The sequence below is a fragment of the Penaeus vannamei genome, chromosome 14 (assembly GCF_042767895.1).
Source record: "Penaeus vannamei isolate JL-2024 chromosome 14, ASM4276789v1, whole genome shotgun sequence".
NCBI lineage: Eukaryota > Metazoa > Arthropoda > Malacostraca > Decapoda > Penaeidae > Penaeus > Penaeus vannamei.
In genome coordinates this window covers 36,468,274-36,488,273 of record NC_091562.1, presented here as the reverse complement: position 1 = coordinate 36,488,273, position 20,000 = coordinate 36,468,274, and the positions used below count along the sequence as shown (strand labels likewise).

The 20,000-nt window shown below is 40.0% G+C and overlaps 2 protein-coding genes across 2 annotated transcripts in view; one reads left to right on the top strand and one right to left on the bottom strand.

Annotated features, from left to right (window-relative positions):
- The window catches only part of LOC113824168 (uncharacterized), a 21,965-nt gene extending 6,664 nt beyond the window's left edge, over nucleotides 1-15,301 (top strand). The window contains exons 2-3 of the mRNA XM_027376917.2: nucleotides 12,219-12,403; nucleotides 14,405-15,301. Coding sequence (XP_027232718.2) covers nucleotides 12,219-12,403; nucleotides 14,405-14,882 — 663 coding nt within the window. The 3' untranslated portion in view covers nucleotides 14,883-15,301. The remainder of the gene's footprint in view (nucleotides 1-12,218; nucleotides 12,404-14,404) is intronic.
- Nucleotides 15,302-17,359: 2,058 nt separating this feature from the next.
- Nucleotides 17,360-20,000, bottom strand: part of LOC113824167 (uncharacterized) — a 10,902-nt gene continuing 8,261 nt past the window's right edge. The window contains exons 4-5 of the mRNA XM_027376916.2: nucleotides 19,467-19,549; nucleotides 17,360-18,582 (exon numbers count right to left, since the gene is read on the bottom strand). Coding sequence (XP_027232717.1) covers nucleotides 18,190-18,582; nucleotides 19,467-19,549 — 476 coding nt within the window. The 3' untranslated portion in view covers nucleotides 17,360-18,189. The remainder of the gene's footprint in view (nucleotides 18,583-19,466; nucleotides 19,550-20,000) is intronic.

Genomic DNA, 20,000 nt, shown 5'->3' with positions numbered 1-20,000 from the left:
AGACAGATAGAAAGATCAAACACAAGCGCTTTTATCACCTGCACTACCAACTGATAAACAAAGCAAAACAACCGAAGTAACGTAAATGAACTATAGGAAGAAACAGCAAAATCTGCAACACCTGCAACATGGACATCCAGTGACCGGTGAATGTCCTTGAGTGAGACAGTGCTTAAGCGCCTCTCAGGAGCAAGTCACCGTGAAAATAATTAGGCGATGTGAAAAGGGGGAGAGAGAGGGGGGGCAGGGGGGAGAGAGAGAGGGGGGGAGGGAGAGAGAGAGAGAGAGAGAGAGAGAGAGAGAGAGAGAGAGAGAGAGAGAGAGAGAGAGAGAGAGAGAGAGAGAGAGAGAGAGAGAGAGAGAGAGAGAGAGATACAGACAGACAGAGAAAGAGACAGACAGACATGGAGAGAAAGACAGAAAGGGAGAGAGAGAGAGAGATGGGGTAGGAGGGATGGATAAGGAAAGGACGGAGGGAAGATACGGAGAAAGAAAGGTAGAAGAGGGAGATGAACAAAGAGGAGAAGAAGGAAGGGGAGGAGGAGAAAAGAAGGAGAAAGCGGAGTAGGAGAAAAAAGGAAGAAGGAGGAGGAGAAAAGAAAAAGAAGAAAAGAGAAAAAAAAGAAATATGAAGAGGATAAGAAGAGAAAGAAAAAAAAAGAGAGATGACATAAGCCTCAAAACAGCTGCCTAAAACCCCCATATACGTAGACACACAGGATGTTAACGTGGACGGGCAAGGGGGCGGAACCCGAGACAGACTAAAGATACAGACTGGTTGGTCGTCCCGCAGATGGGCGTCGGTTGGAACGCCAGACAGAAGGGACCGAACGAAATAGAAGACGAGGAAATCCGATAATAAAAGAGAAGTAAGCGACAGCAGAGATGGATCGTTAGTCGTTAATCCCTCTTCAAGTGTGATCACCTCAAATAAATGGTCGTTCTGTCGTTCGGAGAAGAATTAGCTCGAATCTCGTTGCCCTGAAGGTGTGGGTTATGAGTACATTACGCTGGTATTTGTGTTCGTTCCTTGTCTACTTCCTTTATCGCGTGTTCGTCTTTATCTACTTCCTTTATCTCGTGTTCGTTCCTTATCCACCTCCTTTATCTCGTGTTTGTCCCTTATCTACTTCCTTTATCGCGTGTTCGTCCTTTGTCTACCTCCTTTATCGCGTGTTCGTCCCTTATCTACCTCCTTTATCACGTGTTTGTCCTTTACCTACCTCCTTTATCGCGTGTTAGTCCTTTATCCACCTCCTTTATCGCGTGTTCGTCTTTATCTACTTCCTTTATCGCGTGCTTGTCCTTTATCTACCTCCTTTATCGCGTACTTTGTCTGATCATCATTCTGCTCCGGTAATTACTTAAAGAAACGTGTTTTACTCAAAATCATATTGATGGGATTTGATACTAAATACTAAGGGAGTGTTTATACAAGTTTTTGCTTTAATATGATCACATATTCTTTCGTGAATTTTATTGCTGTTGTCTTATCATTATTATTATTATTAATATTATCATCACCGTCATTATTACTTTTATTATTATTATCATTATTATCATTATCATTATCATCATTATCATTATCATTATCATTTATGTTATCATTTTTTATCATTTGTGTTATCATTATTATTATTGATATCATTATTGACATCAATATTATTATTGTTATCAAAATTATCATTTTCATTATCATCATAATTTTCATTATCATCCTGATCTTTATTATCATCATTATTGTTATTATTATTATAATTATTATTATTGTTATTATCATCATTGTTATCATTATTATCATCATTATTATTATTATTATCATTTTCTTTTGGCTTGACGTAAGTAATGGGGAGCGTTTAGACTTGAAACCTAGGTGTGACGCGGCTGTTCCTCACCTGTAATTATGACTACCTGGCGGGAGGATCGTGTCGTGTTACCAACGACAATACACTCTTTCGTCCTTCATCGTTAACGAGTCCCATTGTACGCTCTAGAATTATCTCTGTCTTTTAAAGATATTTAGGCTCTTGTGTATCATCTTTTGTCATTTTTTTCTTGAATACAGAGATCGTCTCGGTTGCGGAAGTGGAGTATAAATTATATTTTTATTATTCAAGGACGGTTGTCGGCTTTTGTTTTCATAGACACGGTGTCTCTGCCGCGGTGTCAATAGGGTCCATTATAACGCGTAGGGCGGTGGGAGCGACGACCGTAAGTGCACGCGGGGTCAATGCAGACAAATGAGTCGAGATCAAACACCGTGAAGATTCCAAGAGAAATTTTTTTTTTTCCCGAAAAGTCTTCGTAACTAAGGAGAAAAAAGTTCTTGAATCGCGTTAAGAACGAAGATAGAAAGAGAGAGAGAGAGAAGAGGAAGAAGGGGAAAAAATAATAATAAAACAAGAAAAAAAAATGGATCCCGCCAACGAACTCGATCCAGAACAGTTGCAAGGACACCCGGGAAACCCCCTCCCCCCCCACGCTCCACTTCCCCCTCCCCCCCCACGCTCCACTTCCCCCTTCCCCCCTCCCCCCTCCACCCACCTCACCCCCAACCCCCACCCCTCACCCCCCGCTCCACTTCCCCCTTCCCCCCTCCCCCCTCCAACCACCTAACCCCCCCACCCTCACCCCTCCCCCCGCTCCACTTCCCCCTTCCCCCCTCCACCCACCTAACCCCCCACCCCCACCCCTCACCCCGCCTAACCGTCCCTGTTTCGACCGCCTATCGTCCTCCTTGTGAATTTGCATTTTTAATCGTTCAAAGCGTCGCAGTCTGGCAAGTTCTCGAGGTTGATATTCCTCCCAAGTTCTCAGGCAACCGTTACCTCCCAGTCTACCTTGTGCCACGCCCATTTTCAGGCTGACACACCCATGGCTCATCACCATACTGATTTGGATCCATTGCCACCGAGTTGCTTGGTCTTGCATCTTCTGCTAAGAAAGGGGGAAAGAGAGAGATAGAGAGAGAGGGGGGGGTCGGAGAAGAAGAGGGAGAGAGAGATAGAGGAAGGGAGGAAGAGAGATAGAGACAAAGGGAAAGGAGAAGAAGGGAGAGAGAGAGAGGGAGATAGAGACAGAGAGAACGGAGAAGGGAGAGAGAGAGAGGGGGGACGGAGAAGAAGAGAGGAGAGAGAGACAGACAGACAGTCATATAAATGGACAAAGAGAGAGAAACAGAAAAAAAATATAGGACAAAACACTATCGAGAGAACCTGATTTTGCAACACCCAGACAAGAACGACAACAGTACGAAGCAATTATCGGACACCTCCCTCATCCCTCCTTCTTCCCCTCCTTCTCTCCCTTTCTCCATCTCGCATTTCTCTTCTTACTTTCCCCCTCTCTTTTCTTCTTCCCCTCCCTCTTCCCCTTTCTCCATCTCGCATTTCTGTCCTTACTTTCCCCCTCTTCTTCCTCCGCTTGTGTCCCTATCCCCTCCCTCGCTCTTCTTCTACGCCTTCCCCTATTCTCCCTTCGCTTCCCCCATCCGCTACCCCCTTCCCTTCCCTCTCTTCCTTTTCCTTCCTCTCCCTCTCCCTTCCCCTATCCTCTGCTACCCCCCTTCCTCTCTTCCTACCCCATCCCTTCCTTTATTCCTCTGATACTTCCCCCTCTCCTACTTCCACCCTTTCCCCCCCTAATCCCCAATTTAACCAACTTCCCTCCTTCCCCACCTTCCCCTTCCTTGTCCCTATCGCCCCATCTTCGTCCCCTGCCCCCCCACCCCATCCCTAATCCCCTTTTACTCATTTCCCTCCTTTCCCCCCTTCCCTATTCCCCCGTTACACTTCTCCCTCCCTTTACGTCCCCCTCCCCTTTCCTCACCCCGTCCCGATACCCCCTTTTACCCTCTCCCTCCCCCTTTCCTCACCCCGTCCCGATACCCCCTTTTACCCTCTCCCTCCCCCTTTCCTCATCCCCTCCCCAAACACCTTTTATCCTCTCCCTCCCCCTTCCCTCATCCCCTCCCCAAACACCTTTTACCCTCTCCATCCCCCTTCCCTCATCCCCTCCCCAAACCCCCTTTTACCCTCTCCCTCCCCCTTCCCTCATCCCCTCCCCAAACACCTTTTACCCTCTCCCTCTCCCTTCCCTCATCCCCTCCCCAAACACCTTTTACCCTCTCCCTCCCCCTTCCCCACCCTTTCCCCCCTCCCCGTTACACGTCCCCCTCCCCCTTCCTCATCCCCTCCCCAAACACCTTTTACCCTCTCCCTCCCCCTTCTCTCATCCCCTTCCCAAACACCTTTTACCCTCTCCCTCCCCTTCCCCTCCCTTTCCCCCCTCCCCGTTACACGTCCCCCTTCCCTAAACACCTTTTACCCTATCCCTTCCCCTCCCTTTCCCCCCTCCCCCTTCCTCATCCCCTCCCCAAACACCTTTTACCCTCTCCCTTCCCCTTCCTCATCCCCTCCCCAAACCCCCTTTTACCCTCTCCCTCCCCCTTCCCTCATCCCCTCCCTAAACCCCCTTTTACCCTCTCCCTCCCTCCCCTCCCTCCCCTCCCCCTCCCTCCATCGTGCCACCTTATACCTCCCGACCTTCAAAAGGGGCTGTCTCTCCACTCGTCCCTCAGGGTCGTGTGGGGTCTGGCTCAGGGACGCCTTCAGCTACATCAGGTCTGGTGGTGCCTCGGGTATCATCATCGGGCCCTGGACCGGTTACCTGCATTGCAATCTGTTGACACTTGATGGACTGTCGGGCTACATGTCTAATGGCTTGTGGATTGCCATTTTTTGAGATTGTTCTTTGTGCTTTATTTTCTGTTCTGTTTTTTTTTCTTTTTTTTTTTTTTTTTTTTGGGGGGGGGGGTTGTGTCTATATTGTTTTATTCTCATTAGTTTATTGCATTTTTTTAGGCTGTTCTTTGATTTTATTTTGCGTGTTCTGCTTTTTTGGATTTGTTTTTTTGTATTTGCGTGTTGTTATGGAGTCTAGTTCAACTTCCTTCGTGTCCACTGAAACAAAGAGATGCTATCGAAGTTGGGTTGCACTGCAGCTGTGCAAGGTGAAGGCCCCCCCCCCACATCTGGTTCATTTTTAAACATGAGGGATAAGGCGTAGGTAAGGCCCACCTGTCTATTCCAGGTATGCTGCTGTTTCTCTTGTTGGTGTTTCTGCTTCGTTAAGGGTGATCGGTTTGTGAAATGTCGATCAGTAGAGGGATTTGAGATGAGCTTATCCTTTCCCATTCCTTCTCCTCCATTCCACTCCATTTCCTCTCCTCTCCTTCTCCCCCCTTTCATTCCTCCAGTCTTCTACTTCTCTCTATTACTCTTCCTCTTCCTCTCTCTCTCTTCCCCTCCCCTCTTCTTCCTCTCTTTCTTACCCTTTCCCTTCCCCTCCCTCTCTTCCTTCTTTTCTTCTACCCTTCTTCTCCTTCTTCCCATTCCCTTCTCCCAATCTTTCTCTCTCTCTTTCCATTCCCCTTCCTCCTCCTTCCCCTCATTCTCCAGTTTCGTCTTGCTCTCTTACGCTCTCTCTCTTCACCTCCCCTTGTCTTCATCTCCCTGTCCCCTTCCTCTCCTTCTTCCTCTTCGTCTCCTCTCCCACACCCTCTCCCTCTCTCCCTTCTCTTTCCCTCCTCTTCCTCATTCTCTCCCCATTCCCTTCCCCTGCCTTCCTTCTACACTATGCTTATCCCTCCTTTTCTATGATTTACACCGGTTCTTTCTTTCAGTAAAATAACAATGAACAAATCTTTAAAAAAAAATACATATTCGTGTACTAATCCTTACGAAATATAGATCTGGATTTTCTATTGTTATAATTTTCTTGCGTTTCGAGAATTTCTTCGTCTCATTTTTCTTTCGAAATCACAATATTAGTTTCGACAACAATGAACCGCTTCTCGCAACAGGTTTAACGACTTGGAGGGAGAAGCAGCATTTACTTAACCCGAAGAATTCAACTAGATTCATTTTTCTAGTCGTCTGAATCATGATTTAATTCAACTTGCAACGCATTCTAGATTCATTTTTCTAGTCGATTAGATCATGTCTTAAGCTCACACAGATATACACTACGTTTATATCTCTATGTCTACCTGTCATCCTATCTTTTGATTTATCTATTGATATATTTATATTTCTATATCCGTATATCTATATATCTGTATGTCTATGCATGCCTATCTACCTACCTATCAATCTATCTTTCTGTCTGTCTATCTATCTATATACTATCTATCTATTCATCTATCCTCTTAATGATATGTATGCTGTGCATTTACGTGGTATATATAACATTATGCATGAGTGTGATTGTGCGTGTGTCTGTGTGTGTATGTGTACGTGTGTGTGTGTGTGTGTGCGTGTGTACGTGTGTGTGTGTGTGTGTGTGTGTGTGTGTGTGTGTGTGTGTGCGCGCGCGCGCGCGTGTGTGTGTGTGTGTGTGTGTGCATGAAAAAAAGACATACTGAGGATATGTATCAAGCATCTCACAGAGAAGCAGGGTAGACAAATATGGTCACTCAATTCAGAGTACGTCAGAGTAAAGATGACTTGACCCGGCTACAATATCGTTAAAACACACACGTTTACATCTTCTGACGTTAACACTGAAGCGCCGGAACGTTATCGCAGAGCCACTCTCGCGTAGATCTGACAGGAATCCCAAATCAAACAAAAATAGCAACGCGCGTAATATGATGAAACCACAATTTTATATGGGGGACGCGAAACCGTGGTTTTCTTATGATTGTGATTGTATTCGATTTCAAGATAGATAGACAGAGACAGATATAGAGATAGATAGATAGAGAGTGAGGGAATGAGAGAGAGAGAGAGAGACAGACAGACAGAGACAGAGAGAGAGAGGGAGGAAGAGAGAGAAAGAGAAAGAGAGACAGACAGACAGAGACAGAGAGAGAGTGTATGTGTGTATGTAACTAACGAAATACCACATTTGTCAATACGATTAGTGTAAATGTATGCATATATACATACATGTGCGTATGTGTATATGTATGTGCGTCTACAAAACAAGATCCAATTCGCTCTATGAAATCAATGTATTCCTCGCTAATCAAAGACCCCCATCACCTGCAAGAGAGACAACACCAGCAGGAACTACCACCCCCTCCTCCTGCGTGCATTATATACGCACGCAAAAATGCTAACGAGTGAACGGAAAACTCGTCTAACCAGATCTTCTACGACCTTGGAATCCGTTGTTATCTGCTACGTTCGATCTGCACGGAGATCGTAGTTCGGGTTCGGAAAATTCGTAATTACATACCTTTCTTGCTCTCCCCTCGACACTCGTAACATGTTATATCAGTTTTATTTATTTAATTTTATTTTTTATCTATCTATTGTTTATTTATTTATCTATCTATCTGTTTTTGTCTATTTATTTATCTATATATTTTATCTATCATTTATCTATCTATTTATTTATCTATTTATTATGCTTTTATTCATTGTAATATTGGGATTTAATCGTCTTTCTTTATATAAGTTTGTCATATGCGTGTCGTTCTTTGGTATTTTATGTCAATTTTTTTCTATTGTTGGTATTTGATCGTCTTTCTTTACGTAAGTATGAGCAGTGTGTGTGTCGTTGTGTAGCATGTCATGTCTGTTTTTTATCGCTGGTATTCTATTGTCTTTCTTTATAGAAGTATGGGCTGTATGTGTGTTATTGCATGGTATGTTAGGTCAGTTTATTTTATTGTTGGTATTTGATTGTTTTTCTCTATAAAAGCTGTATGTGTGTGTGTGTGTGTGTGTGTGTGTGTGTGTGTGTGTGTGTGTGTGTGTGTGTGTGTGTGTGTGTGTGTGTGTGTGTGTTTATACATACATACACATACACACACATATAGATATAGATAGATAGATAGATAGATATACACACACATACATACATATATAGATAGATATATCGATCGATAGATAAATAGATACAAAAATTAATTTGTTTGTATATGTGTGTGTTTGTTTGCAGACATGGAAGACAACTAAAAGATATTAGTTACATTATGCTGGCAAACCTGTGGTGTAAGGCTAAGGAGGCGACAGATGGTTCGACAGATTGACAGACAGATAGTTAGATGGATAGGCATGTCGATAGACAGATGGATAAACAGATGGAGAGACAGACAGACAGATAGATCTACATATATATAGACAGATTGATAGACAGATGGACAACCATGTAAATACACAGAACGATCGACAGGTATATAGACAGATTGATAGACAAATAGATAGATGGACTGATAAATAGATAGATGAGTAGACAGATGGATAGACGGCAAATAGACAGATGGATCGACAGGTATATAAATAAAAGAATAAAGAGACACAGAAGACAGCGAAGACAATTGACATGGCCAGATTTCTATACTAACTACACCACGATTTTCCTTTTTTAACATTTTCGCTGTTGTATGTGAATATTGACTACAAATTTGTAGACAGATTTTCAGTGTGTTGTATTGACTCAGGTGGCAGTATCTTCACCAGCCTACGTAATTATCCTAATAATAGATTGTTCAGATATACTGTAATATTCAGCACGTTCCGGGATTCAGTATATATAGTATTCAGCATCCAGTATATTGCCATAATCATCAAGTATACCAAGAATATTCTGATTGTTCAAGAAAAAACACAAAAAATAATTATTCTTCACCATTGTCAGTGAAAAATGTTACAAAAACACAATCTCGGTGCCAGAGATACTCGGTTGAATACTTCGAACCTCTGGAGTCAATCTTTGCGTGACCAAAGCACTTCTATCATCGTAAAAAAAAGGTATGACTAAGAACGGATACCTTCACATTACAGACGATGTATTCAACCGGTTTCGTTTACATCTTCGCCCAAAAAGAAGAAAAAAGAAAATAAAAGAAAAAAAAACAATGAAACCGGTCGAATACATCTCTTGTATTGTGAAGATATTCATTCTCTTCCATACTTTTCCTGTAAGTCTCGCAACGAATACGGTTCATACTTCCACTATCTCTACATGGCTCATGACCCTCGCATACCCAGAATGGTAGTGCCCATGCCAAAAGGGAGCAGCGGGGTGTATGACCCGACAACGCATAGTCATTCGCCATTATAGCACAGGCCTCGGGTATCTATGCTGAACACTACGTACAAATAAAAAATCAACCACAAATAGATGAAATTATGTCTGGTTTCCTTTCCATCTTTGTTTACATTTTTTGTTTGCGTTCACTACGTACAATATTCTACAGTAAGAGGACAAGGGGTAAACATCCACAAATGAGAAATAAAATTGTGATTGGTCTCCCTTCCATCTTTGTTTATGCTTTTTTATTTACTTTATTTTTTTTGCGTTCACTACGTACAATATTCTACAGTAAGAGGACAAGGGGCTACGCGAAAGCCCATACTGTGTATCCTCTTTAATCTTCTGTGTATTTTAGCTTGGGTTACTGAGGACATGACAGTAAAAACCGAGATAGCATTAGTAGAAGACCTGGGCAGAGGTGGGAGGGAATGGGAGGAGGAAGGAGGGAATGGGAGGAGGGGGAGGATCGGGAGGGGGATTGAAGGGGAGGAGGGAGGAGGATTAGGGGGGAATGGGTAGGGGGAGGAGGGAGGTGGGAGGAGGATAGAAGGGGGAGGAGGATAGAAGGAGGGAGGTGGGAGGAGGATAGAAGGGGGAGGGGGAGGATGGAGGATTGAAGGGGGAGGAGGACAGAAGGAGGAGGGGGAGGAGGAAGGTGGGAGGGGGGTAGAAAGGGAGGAGGACAGGAGGGGAGGAGAGAGGAGGACTGAAGGTGAGGAGGGAGGAGAGTGGAAGATAGAAAGGGGAAGGGGAGGAGGAGGAAGGAGGGTAGAAGGGGGAGGAGGGAGGAGGAAGGAGTATTGAAGGGGAGGAGGGAGGAGGTAGAGGAAAGGTCAGGGGGAGGAGGGTGCGGAGGGGTTGACAGGAAAGGCATGTGAGGCCACCTGAGGGAGGGTGGCAGAAAAAAAGCTAAACTTCATTTGTCATGCTCCAAGTTTCAACTGTCACGTCCATTATAAGCGAGTTTGAAGAACATGAAAAGTTGAGCTTCATAAATGCCACAATAATTGACTGGATTGATCACTAATCTGTCATCCTGTCTAAGGTTTTCTGTTGTGTGTGTCTGATTTGTTTTTTGTTGTTTGTTTGTTTTTTGCAATCCTGTCTAAGGCTTTCTGTTGTGTGAGTTTGATTTGTTATAATTTTTACATGTTTTGGAGAGAAATGGAGAACCGCACACACATGCACACACACACACACACACACACACACACACACACACACACACACACACACACACACACACACACACACACACACACACACACACACACACACACACACAAACACACAGACACACACACACACAAACACACACACACATACACACACACACACACAAACACACACACACACACACACACACAACACACACACACATACACGCTAACGAACATACAGAACACACGCATACAATCACACACAAAACAAACAAACACGCATACCACGTCACACAAACAAACACATAAACACACATACAAACACAATCACACACACAAACTCCACACATACGTACATATAACCACACAACCACACGTACAAAAACTAATACATAAAGACATCTGCTTTTCCCTCCTGCAGAGAGAGAGAAGTGCACGACATGCAAGCAATACTGCAAGCGAGTGGAATGTTGCTTATCGGGATTCTGTCCATTTGGAAGGCAGTTTGTCATTGTCAGCATGGCATGTGAATGATAACGAATATTAGAATGTTTTATTGTTGTTTTTTGCATTATCATATTTATTGTGTCTTACTATCTACATCATCATCCTTATTATCATTATTGTTACATTATCATCGTTGTTGTTGCCATCATTTTTAATATTACTGTCCTGGTTATTAGTTATCGCTATTACTGCTTTTAATCCTACTACCAATGGCTATTACTTTTAACACTACTACTGCAGCTAAAGTTGCAACTACTACTAAATTACAACTACAGTTTTGTTGTCAATGTAATCATCATAAACTGATTTCTGTTTTTCTTCTAAAACACTTTTCTTGACTGAATCGATAGCATTTCCATTTTAAGGTCATTTATGCAAATTTCGGTTTGTGCAGGTGAATTTTGACTTCCTCAATCACCAAGCGACGGTAACATATTATGAAGTTATTTATGGGGAACATCAAAAAGCTATAATCAATAATCTAGGAAGCATATTGCAACAAACAAGTCAGTCACCCCGGTAAACATAAAAAAAATCATTAATCACCTACAATCACATCATATCAGTTTCAAAATCACGTTGCAAGCACTTTAAAATTTCCAATCACCAGCAAAGCTCGCTAGAACAGTCCCCTCAATCATCTAGAGAGCACTTCATGTTGACTTAATTGGTCACCTGGCGAGTAAAAATCCACTAAATTGACTGGCCAGCTAGTGAGTACATCAAATAACTTTATTTGATCTCCTAGTATACACGTCATGCCATCTTTCCCAATAACCTAGCCAGCACATCAAATCAACTTAATCAATCACCTAGCTAACATATCAAGTCGAGTTCACTAACCACCTAGCGAACACATCAACTTCATCAATCGGCCATAACCTGCACTCTAACTCACCTTCACCAATTTCCTAAGAAGCACATGCACTAAACAAATCAACCACCTAGTACACCAACTTAACCATGCACCTAGCTGACATCGAATCAAGTACAGTAACTAGAAAAAAACATCAGAACAACTTCACCAACGTCCATAACCAGCATAATGCCGTAGTAAATCCGGCCATTCTTCGCAAACAGGCGATAGTTTAGAAGCACAATAAACAGACAAGCCACAATTTGACTGATGTCACAAGATCCTGTCACAGGAAGCCCTAAATTATTATTATCATTATTATCATTATTATTATCATTATTATTATTATTATCATTATTATTATTATTATTATTATTATTATTATTATTATTATTATTATTATTATTATTATTATTATTATTATTATTATTATTATTATTATTATTATTATCATTATTATTATTATTATCATTAACTCACCTTCACCCATCACCTACGAAACACATACTCAACAAATCAACCACCTATCACATCAACTTAGCCATGCACCTATCTAACACATCAAAACAAGTTCACTAACCACCTAGCGAAAACATCAGACCACGTTCACCAGCACACCAACTCACCCTCCTCTACTCCCCCACCAGGTGTCGCGGGCGCTGCTGCTCCTATGGGCCGTGACGGAGGCAACGCTGGCCGCCCCTGCCCAAGACCTGCCTGTAGAGCATCGAGGAGCGGCAGACCAACCTCAAGCTCTGCCTGACATTACCTCCAACCTCCCTGCAGCCTCTCCTGACCTCTTCATTTGGACTGATGTTGACGGAACGTACAGGTGGGTGGCCAGGTGGTCGGGTAGGGGTCGGTAGGTGGGTGACCAGGTGGTCGGGTAGGGGTCGGTAGGTGGGTGGCCAGGTGGTCGGGTAGAGGTCGGTAGGTGGGTGACCAGGTGATCGTACATGGGGCAAGGGACAGGAAGGGATTGGTAGGTGGGTATTCAAGTGGTCTGGTAAGTGGCAAGGAGTTGGATCGGTGTTGGCAGATGGTTCAAGGACAAGTGATCTGGCACTGAGCAAGGGGGGCGTGGTTGGATCATGCATAAGGCACGGGGCAGCAGTAGAGTCGGCGGATGAGCACAGGTAAAGGAGAGAGAGAGAGGGAGAGAGAAAGAAAAAGAGAGACAAACAGAGAGAGAGGGAGAGAGAAAAAAAAACTGGGAAAAAGGGAGAGAGAAAGAAAAAGAGAGACAAACAGAGAGAGAGAGAGGGATTGGTAACAGCAATATAGTGTATCCATGTGGCCTGATATAGAGCAGATGGTAAGGGTGGATTGGCAGATGGGTAAGATACAGGCAGGTGGTTGCAGATCGCTGGTTGTTCTGCCGCAGGTTTGAGAGAAAGGAAAATGGGACGTGCTAATAGATCAACCGGTGATTGATAATAGACCAAAAGATAATTGTAGAACAAGTAGGTAGTTTGCTGTAGATGTCTGAGGCTCAGAATAATGAAATATTAGATATATCTATTTATCTATCAGTCTATCTATTTGTTTTATTCATTTATTCATTGTTACCAAAACATTATCATCATCAATCTGTCAATGTGACATTCGTGCCATTAGTTATCTCACGTTAGGCAAATCTTAGCATAAAAAATAAATAGAATAATGATAATGGTGAGATTATAATAAAAGTAACAGTTTGATAATAATAATAATAATAATATCATAATGGTAATAATAAAGATGATAATAATGATAATTATAATGATAATAATAGTAATAATAATAATGGCAATCATAATAATAACAATAGCAGCAATAATAATGACAGTAATAATGACGATGATGATGATTCCTGCGAGTAGATGAAAGATATAAAGAACTTTATAAATGTGTAAATATATATATATATATATATATATATATATATATATATATATATATATATATATATATATATAACAAATTCGGGAACGTTCATCCCCTTTTTATTTTCTTTATTCTAAAACTGATTGAGTGCCATCAATTCTCATTAAAAGTGGCGATGGTGATAACAGTGATAATGGGAATGACAATGATGAAATATATACAATACAAATAGTAATGGTAATAATGGTGATAATCATCATAATGATTAATGATGATGATAACAAATAATAGTTGAAATGATGATGAGGGATATGAATGGTACTAATGATGATGATAATTGTAGTAGTAGTAATTATAATAACAATAATGATGATCATAGAAATAACAACATTAATAACAATAACAGTAATAGAAATAACAATAGTGATGATAACAATAACAATAATAGAAATAACAATAGTGATAATAAAAATAACAATAATGATAATAAAAAAACAGTAATAGAAATAACAATACTGATAATAACAATAACAATAATAGAAATAACAATAGTGATAATAAAAATAACAGTAATAGAAATAACAATAGTGATAATAATAATGATAATAATAATAAAGATAATAACTACAATGATAATGATAATAATGATGATGATAATAACAATAATACCAATGATAATGGCAATAATAATAGCAATGATAATAATGATATTGATAATAATGATAATGATAATGGCAATAATAATAGCAATGATAATAATGATATTGATAATAATGATAATGATAATGGCAATAATAATAGCAATGATAATAATGATATTGATAATAACGATAATGATATTAATAACTACAACAATGATGATAATAACAACTATAATGTTACTGATAATGATAAATGATAAGGACAATAATGACACCGAGACCCAGCTCTCCAGCGCCCAACCGCTACCCGAGCCTTCCTCCGCCAGGTTCGGGATGCAGGCCGAGGACCAGTGGCGCGTGGAGTCCCGCGACGCAAACGGGGTCGTCACGGGTCGCTACGTCTACCTGACGCCCGACGGACAGACGGTCGACGTGTCGTACAACTCAGGACCTCAGGGATACCGCGCCAAGGGAGACGCCATCCCGGGGGGCGCCGCGCCCCTGGACCAAGAACCACAGCCTGATGAGACGCCAGTGACGTACGAGTCTGACGACGAGGAAAAGGCAGCCGTGGCTTACGGCGCCCTTCGCGTGGCGGGGCAGGAGGCGACGATGCCCGGCGGGGACGGCGTGCAGACCTACAGCGACAGCGAGGCCTCTGCCATCGTCACGGACATCGTAGACCCGGAGTCGAGGTTCGTCGTGTATCCGATCGTGTCCAATGTCCTCGGTTCGTCCGAGCTCGTCGTCGGGCCGCCGATCATATCCGACCAGCCTGTCTTCTCGGCCGCCATTCCCGCATAAACGACCCGCACGTCTGGCCTGGAGCTCCAGCGGTCCGGCTGTTGATCCTGCTGCTGTTGAGGGATTCGATAGAGTCGGTAGATGTTCGTTCAGAGCCAGAGAAGAAACCGACACTGCCAGGGCCTACTCAATAATCAATTTCAGCTTGGAGAGAACAACACCAAGTACGCCAAATTAAGGTGTTAAAGAAATATATCAGAGTATAAGAATCCCCAAGACGAGAAGGATAAAATGATTAGCAAGATATCAGAGACAGCTGCCAGGTATCATACAGGCCGGACGTCTGGAAAGCTGCCAGGGTACTTGGAATTCCAGTAACGATGTTACCTGTCAGCTTTAAAGGGCATTTTCACGTTTACCAATGTAGACTTTAGGAACCACTCAAATTTCTCGGTTGAAATAGATGATTTAAAGGAATTTGCGTCGAGGTGTTTTTATTTTCCTGGGAGAAGTTGGATCTGAGATTATAAAATGGAAGATTGTAGAAGGAAGAAAAAAAAAACTGAAGTTTCAGTATGAGCATTATAAATGGTGTTAAAACAAAACAAAATGTTTGTTTTCCCTTTTAGAATAACATACAAAGATTCTATAAAAGAATTATCTTACGGTGAGAGTTCCTGGGCTGAAAGTATCATTAAACAATCTTACAGAAAGACGAAACTATACTTGTGTATAAAGTTTGGTTACTACATGACTGGTAAAACATATCCATTAATCATCGCAAGAATTAATGTAATTCCTGTTTACAATGAAATGTAAATATTGCCAATGATAGCAATATACCGTAGTCGACATTAACATGCCATTATTCTTGTCAACACATACATATATATATATATATATATATATATATATATATATATATATATATATATATATATATATATATATATATATATATTTATTTATTTATTTATTTATTTACTTATATATATATATATATATATATATATATATATATATATATATATATATATGTATGTATGTATGTATGTATATATACATAAAAATATTTATATATATACATATATATATGTATGTATGTACGTATATATACATACATATATATACATACACACACACACAGATATATATATATATATATATATATATATATATATATATATATATATATATATATATATATATATATATGTGCATATGTATATATATATATGTATATATAAAATCGTAGACTACAGATTGTAACACCGGTTGAATCAGACATGCATGGACAATTGGTTATTCTTAATATTAGTAAGGGAAAATACATCGATTAAAATACTATCAAATACAAAAAACAAAATACAAAAACTACAAAGAATCACTGGAATGATATTTTCATTCTTATCTGTATTAGTATTAGTTTTTTCTCTCTTGATTCAACCATTTCATAACATTGAATCTCGAAAAAAACTAGTAAATATTTTTCATATGATAGAAAACGAAAATAGTAGATTGGATAATAAAACAATAAATTACAGCGCATGTACACACACACACACACAAATATGTGTCTGTGTTTTATATACATATATATATATATATATATATATATATATATATATATATATATATATATATATATATATATATGTATATATATATATATATATATATATATATATATATATATATATATATATATATATATATATATATATCCTTGCCATCACCTCTTGTCCCCGTCAACTCTGCAGCACACGTACAATTTTCTAGAGCCGTTATAATTGTACAAATCTGTAACATTAGTACTCGGATTTGAACGCACATCTCTCTATCTATATATGATATAGATATGTATCTGTTTCCCTACTTATCTACATTAATCTCTGTCTGGAGTCCTGTCCATATGTATGAATATCCATTAGGTCGCAATTTTTAAACGGGTTATATATCTCTTCATACTTATTTCTTTTTCTTTTCTTTTTGGCATGGGATTTTCTGAACTTCGTGAGAACTGACAACAAAGAAATGTATCTTAACTCGCCTTTACTTTACTTTACTTCATATTTCGTTTTATCTTTACTTTAGTTTACTTCATATTTCGTTTTTTTTTTTTTTTTTTTTTCTCTTCTTCTCGGCATAATCGGAATTTTCTGAACTTCGTGAGAACTGACAACAAAGAAATGCACCTTTACCTGCCTCTCTGATATTACCTCATCAAGTTCATTCAAAGGGGATTCGATCTTATATTTCTCTTAGACCTTTGGGATTCGAAACCATAGATACTTTGGCAACATTTCTTTAGACTTTCTTAAATTATAAATAGTATATGATTCGGTGTACATGTTTTCTTGCAAGAATGTGTGTATGTGTGTGTATGTGTGTATATGTGTGTGTGAGTGTGTGTGTGTGTGTGTGTGTGTGTGTGTGTGGAGGGAGTGGGATGATTGTGCGCGTGTGTCTGTTTCTGTGTACGTGTGACCGTGTACATTCCACGGAACAGAAGGACAATATTCCAATCAAACACTCACAACATGATTTATATTTATTGTTTGAAAATCGGACATGTAAACAAACACCAAAAATGCCCAAGCACTGTACGTGGCGCTGGATCTCTGAATATAACAAATTACTCAAAAGCCGCCCCTATTGCTCAGCTCAGTGTGTGTAGAGAAGGTGCATGTGTAAGTATTCTCACTATTCCTTAAACACTTTTGCTCGCCTGTAGTCAAGCTGCTTTCGTTAATCCCTATATAATAATTAGGTATGTAAGTCCACCTCCAGCATGAAGGCAAAAGAGGATAATAATAAGAATAAATAAATAAATAAAAAAATTAAACGTAGTTTTGAATTCATAATAAAATAAATAATAAATAAATAGATAAATAAATAAATAAAATACACGCACAAGGAAACGTATTTCATTTCACATTGTGCTTTAAGGTGAAAATCTAGTGGTAAGTGATCCCGCGGTGACCCCTTCCTGCAGTAAAACCCTAGAACAACGTGCATGCAGTTAGCGAGACGAGACACACGAAAACCACCGAAGTTGAGACGAAATGTGATGGGAAATGGAACGGTTATACCACAACGAATACGCTACTTGAATGTGAAATGTGATTAATCTGTGAATCGAGGGACATTCACTGTTATTGGTACGCATTAGGGAATAATGTAAACATGCATTTGTACTGATCGGTAAAATCGTTTATCGGTCCTGGGTCTCATAATCCTTCCTCTGCTTATATAAAAAAAAAAGTGATTTTTGCATTCCCCCCAAATAAGGAAAGAAAAAAAAGTAAACAAAAAACAAACGAAAAAAATTATCCACTGAGAAAGCAAGACGTTAATCGGAAGCAGATTACTGGGTTGGGATCTCGAGCCTGTACTGTGTGACGCCGCCCTCGTCACGGAAGGAGAGCACGGGGTCGGTCCCTTCGTCGCCCTTCCTGAACCGCGGAGGCGCCTGGACGTCGTGCACGGCCGCCACGGGGATGGCATTCAACTGGGCTGCGAGGGAGGACACGCTGTCGACGCCCCCCGAGAAGTCCTGGGACACGCTGTACTGCAGGATACCCGGGGAGGACTCGCTGTCGAACACGATCTTGCCCGTGTCCGCGGCCTGTCTCAGGAGGGGGTTGAGGACGCTGAGGGAGGGCTGGGTCCCTGGCACCTGCACCGCGAGGGGGGCGCTCTTCACGACTGCGGAAGGCGTCTGCTCAATCTTCGTGGCGACGGGGGCTACGAAGGCCGTCTGCAGAGGACAACAAAGGGGGGTGAGTGACTGTCTCTGTGGCGACGCGCAAATGCTGATTGATCCAACATTGTCGGGAGGAAATTAACATTCATAACATTCACAGATAAATCTCAGATAGAATACCATGAATAAAATTAGTCATATAGCTCATTCACGACATGTAATTAGTAAAACGTTTGTCAAGGACTGCAAAATACTGATATAAAACGACTTATCAACATGATCATATTTACCAGTGCGTTATCATTACTATACTTTTAGTATTGGCAATTCTATTTATATATTGTCATACTGGAGATACCTAACCAATAAGAGAAAATAATTATTATATTAAAAAAAGAAATAACGTTTTAAAAAAATAATAATGATGATGATACCCCTACGTACTTTCGTAGTAGCAAAAATACAGTTATTATCAGCAAATTGACATTTATCTATATATTTTACCATAACCTTTCTCATTACTCTGATATTTGCAACATCATTATAATTATCTCTCTCATTATCATATTCCACTGTATTCACTATTATGCGTCATCATTACCATCAACAATAAAAACTATGGTCATCTAGTTATAACTATTATCATTAGCATAATAAAGACGAACATTATCATCATTATTACTGTTTAGCATACACAAGAGCAACATAGAAATTGCCAAAGTGACAGTAAAAGTATTCAGACAATAATACCCCAGTAATGACAAAAGGATAACTGTCTTTACCATTCGATATATATATATATATATATATATATATATATATATATATATATATAATATATATATATATATACATATATATACATATATATACATATATATATACACACACACACACATACACACACGTACATACATAATCCCAGTGCATAGCCTTACCTGTGGGACAACCTGGGCAGTGTTCACGTTAGCTATGTAACCAACTTGAGGCTGGCTGTTGTAAGACCAAACGAGGGGGGTTCCTAGAGAAGTGAATCATCATTAATAATTGATAGAATCATTGTCAATATCATCATTAACGTTTGGCATTATTACGAATCTTAATTGATTTATATATCAAACATTAAGAAAGGGACTATATATTTGGAGGTAAATTCAGCAAGATTTTTTAAAAACTAAGCTCGTTAGATTTAATATTCATGGGTACACTGCGTTTAAGATTTTTATTTTTTTAGATTTCGTTTATCAAACTGTGGATCTATAAGGTCAGAATTAAATACCGTATTGCATACATTATCATAAAAAAACATATCATTAATTCCTAAAATAATAATAATAATAATAATCGTCAGACAAGAATGTAGTAACCTAGAATCTGTTATTACTTTAAATCAGTATAATCAAGATTCAACATCAAATAAATATATAATTACATACATAAAACTTAACATTTATTATCGACTCTTCCAGGTT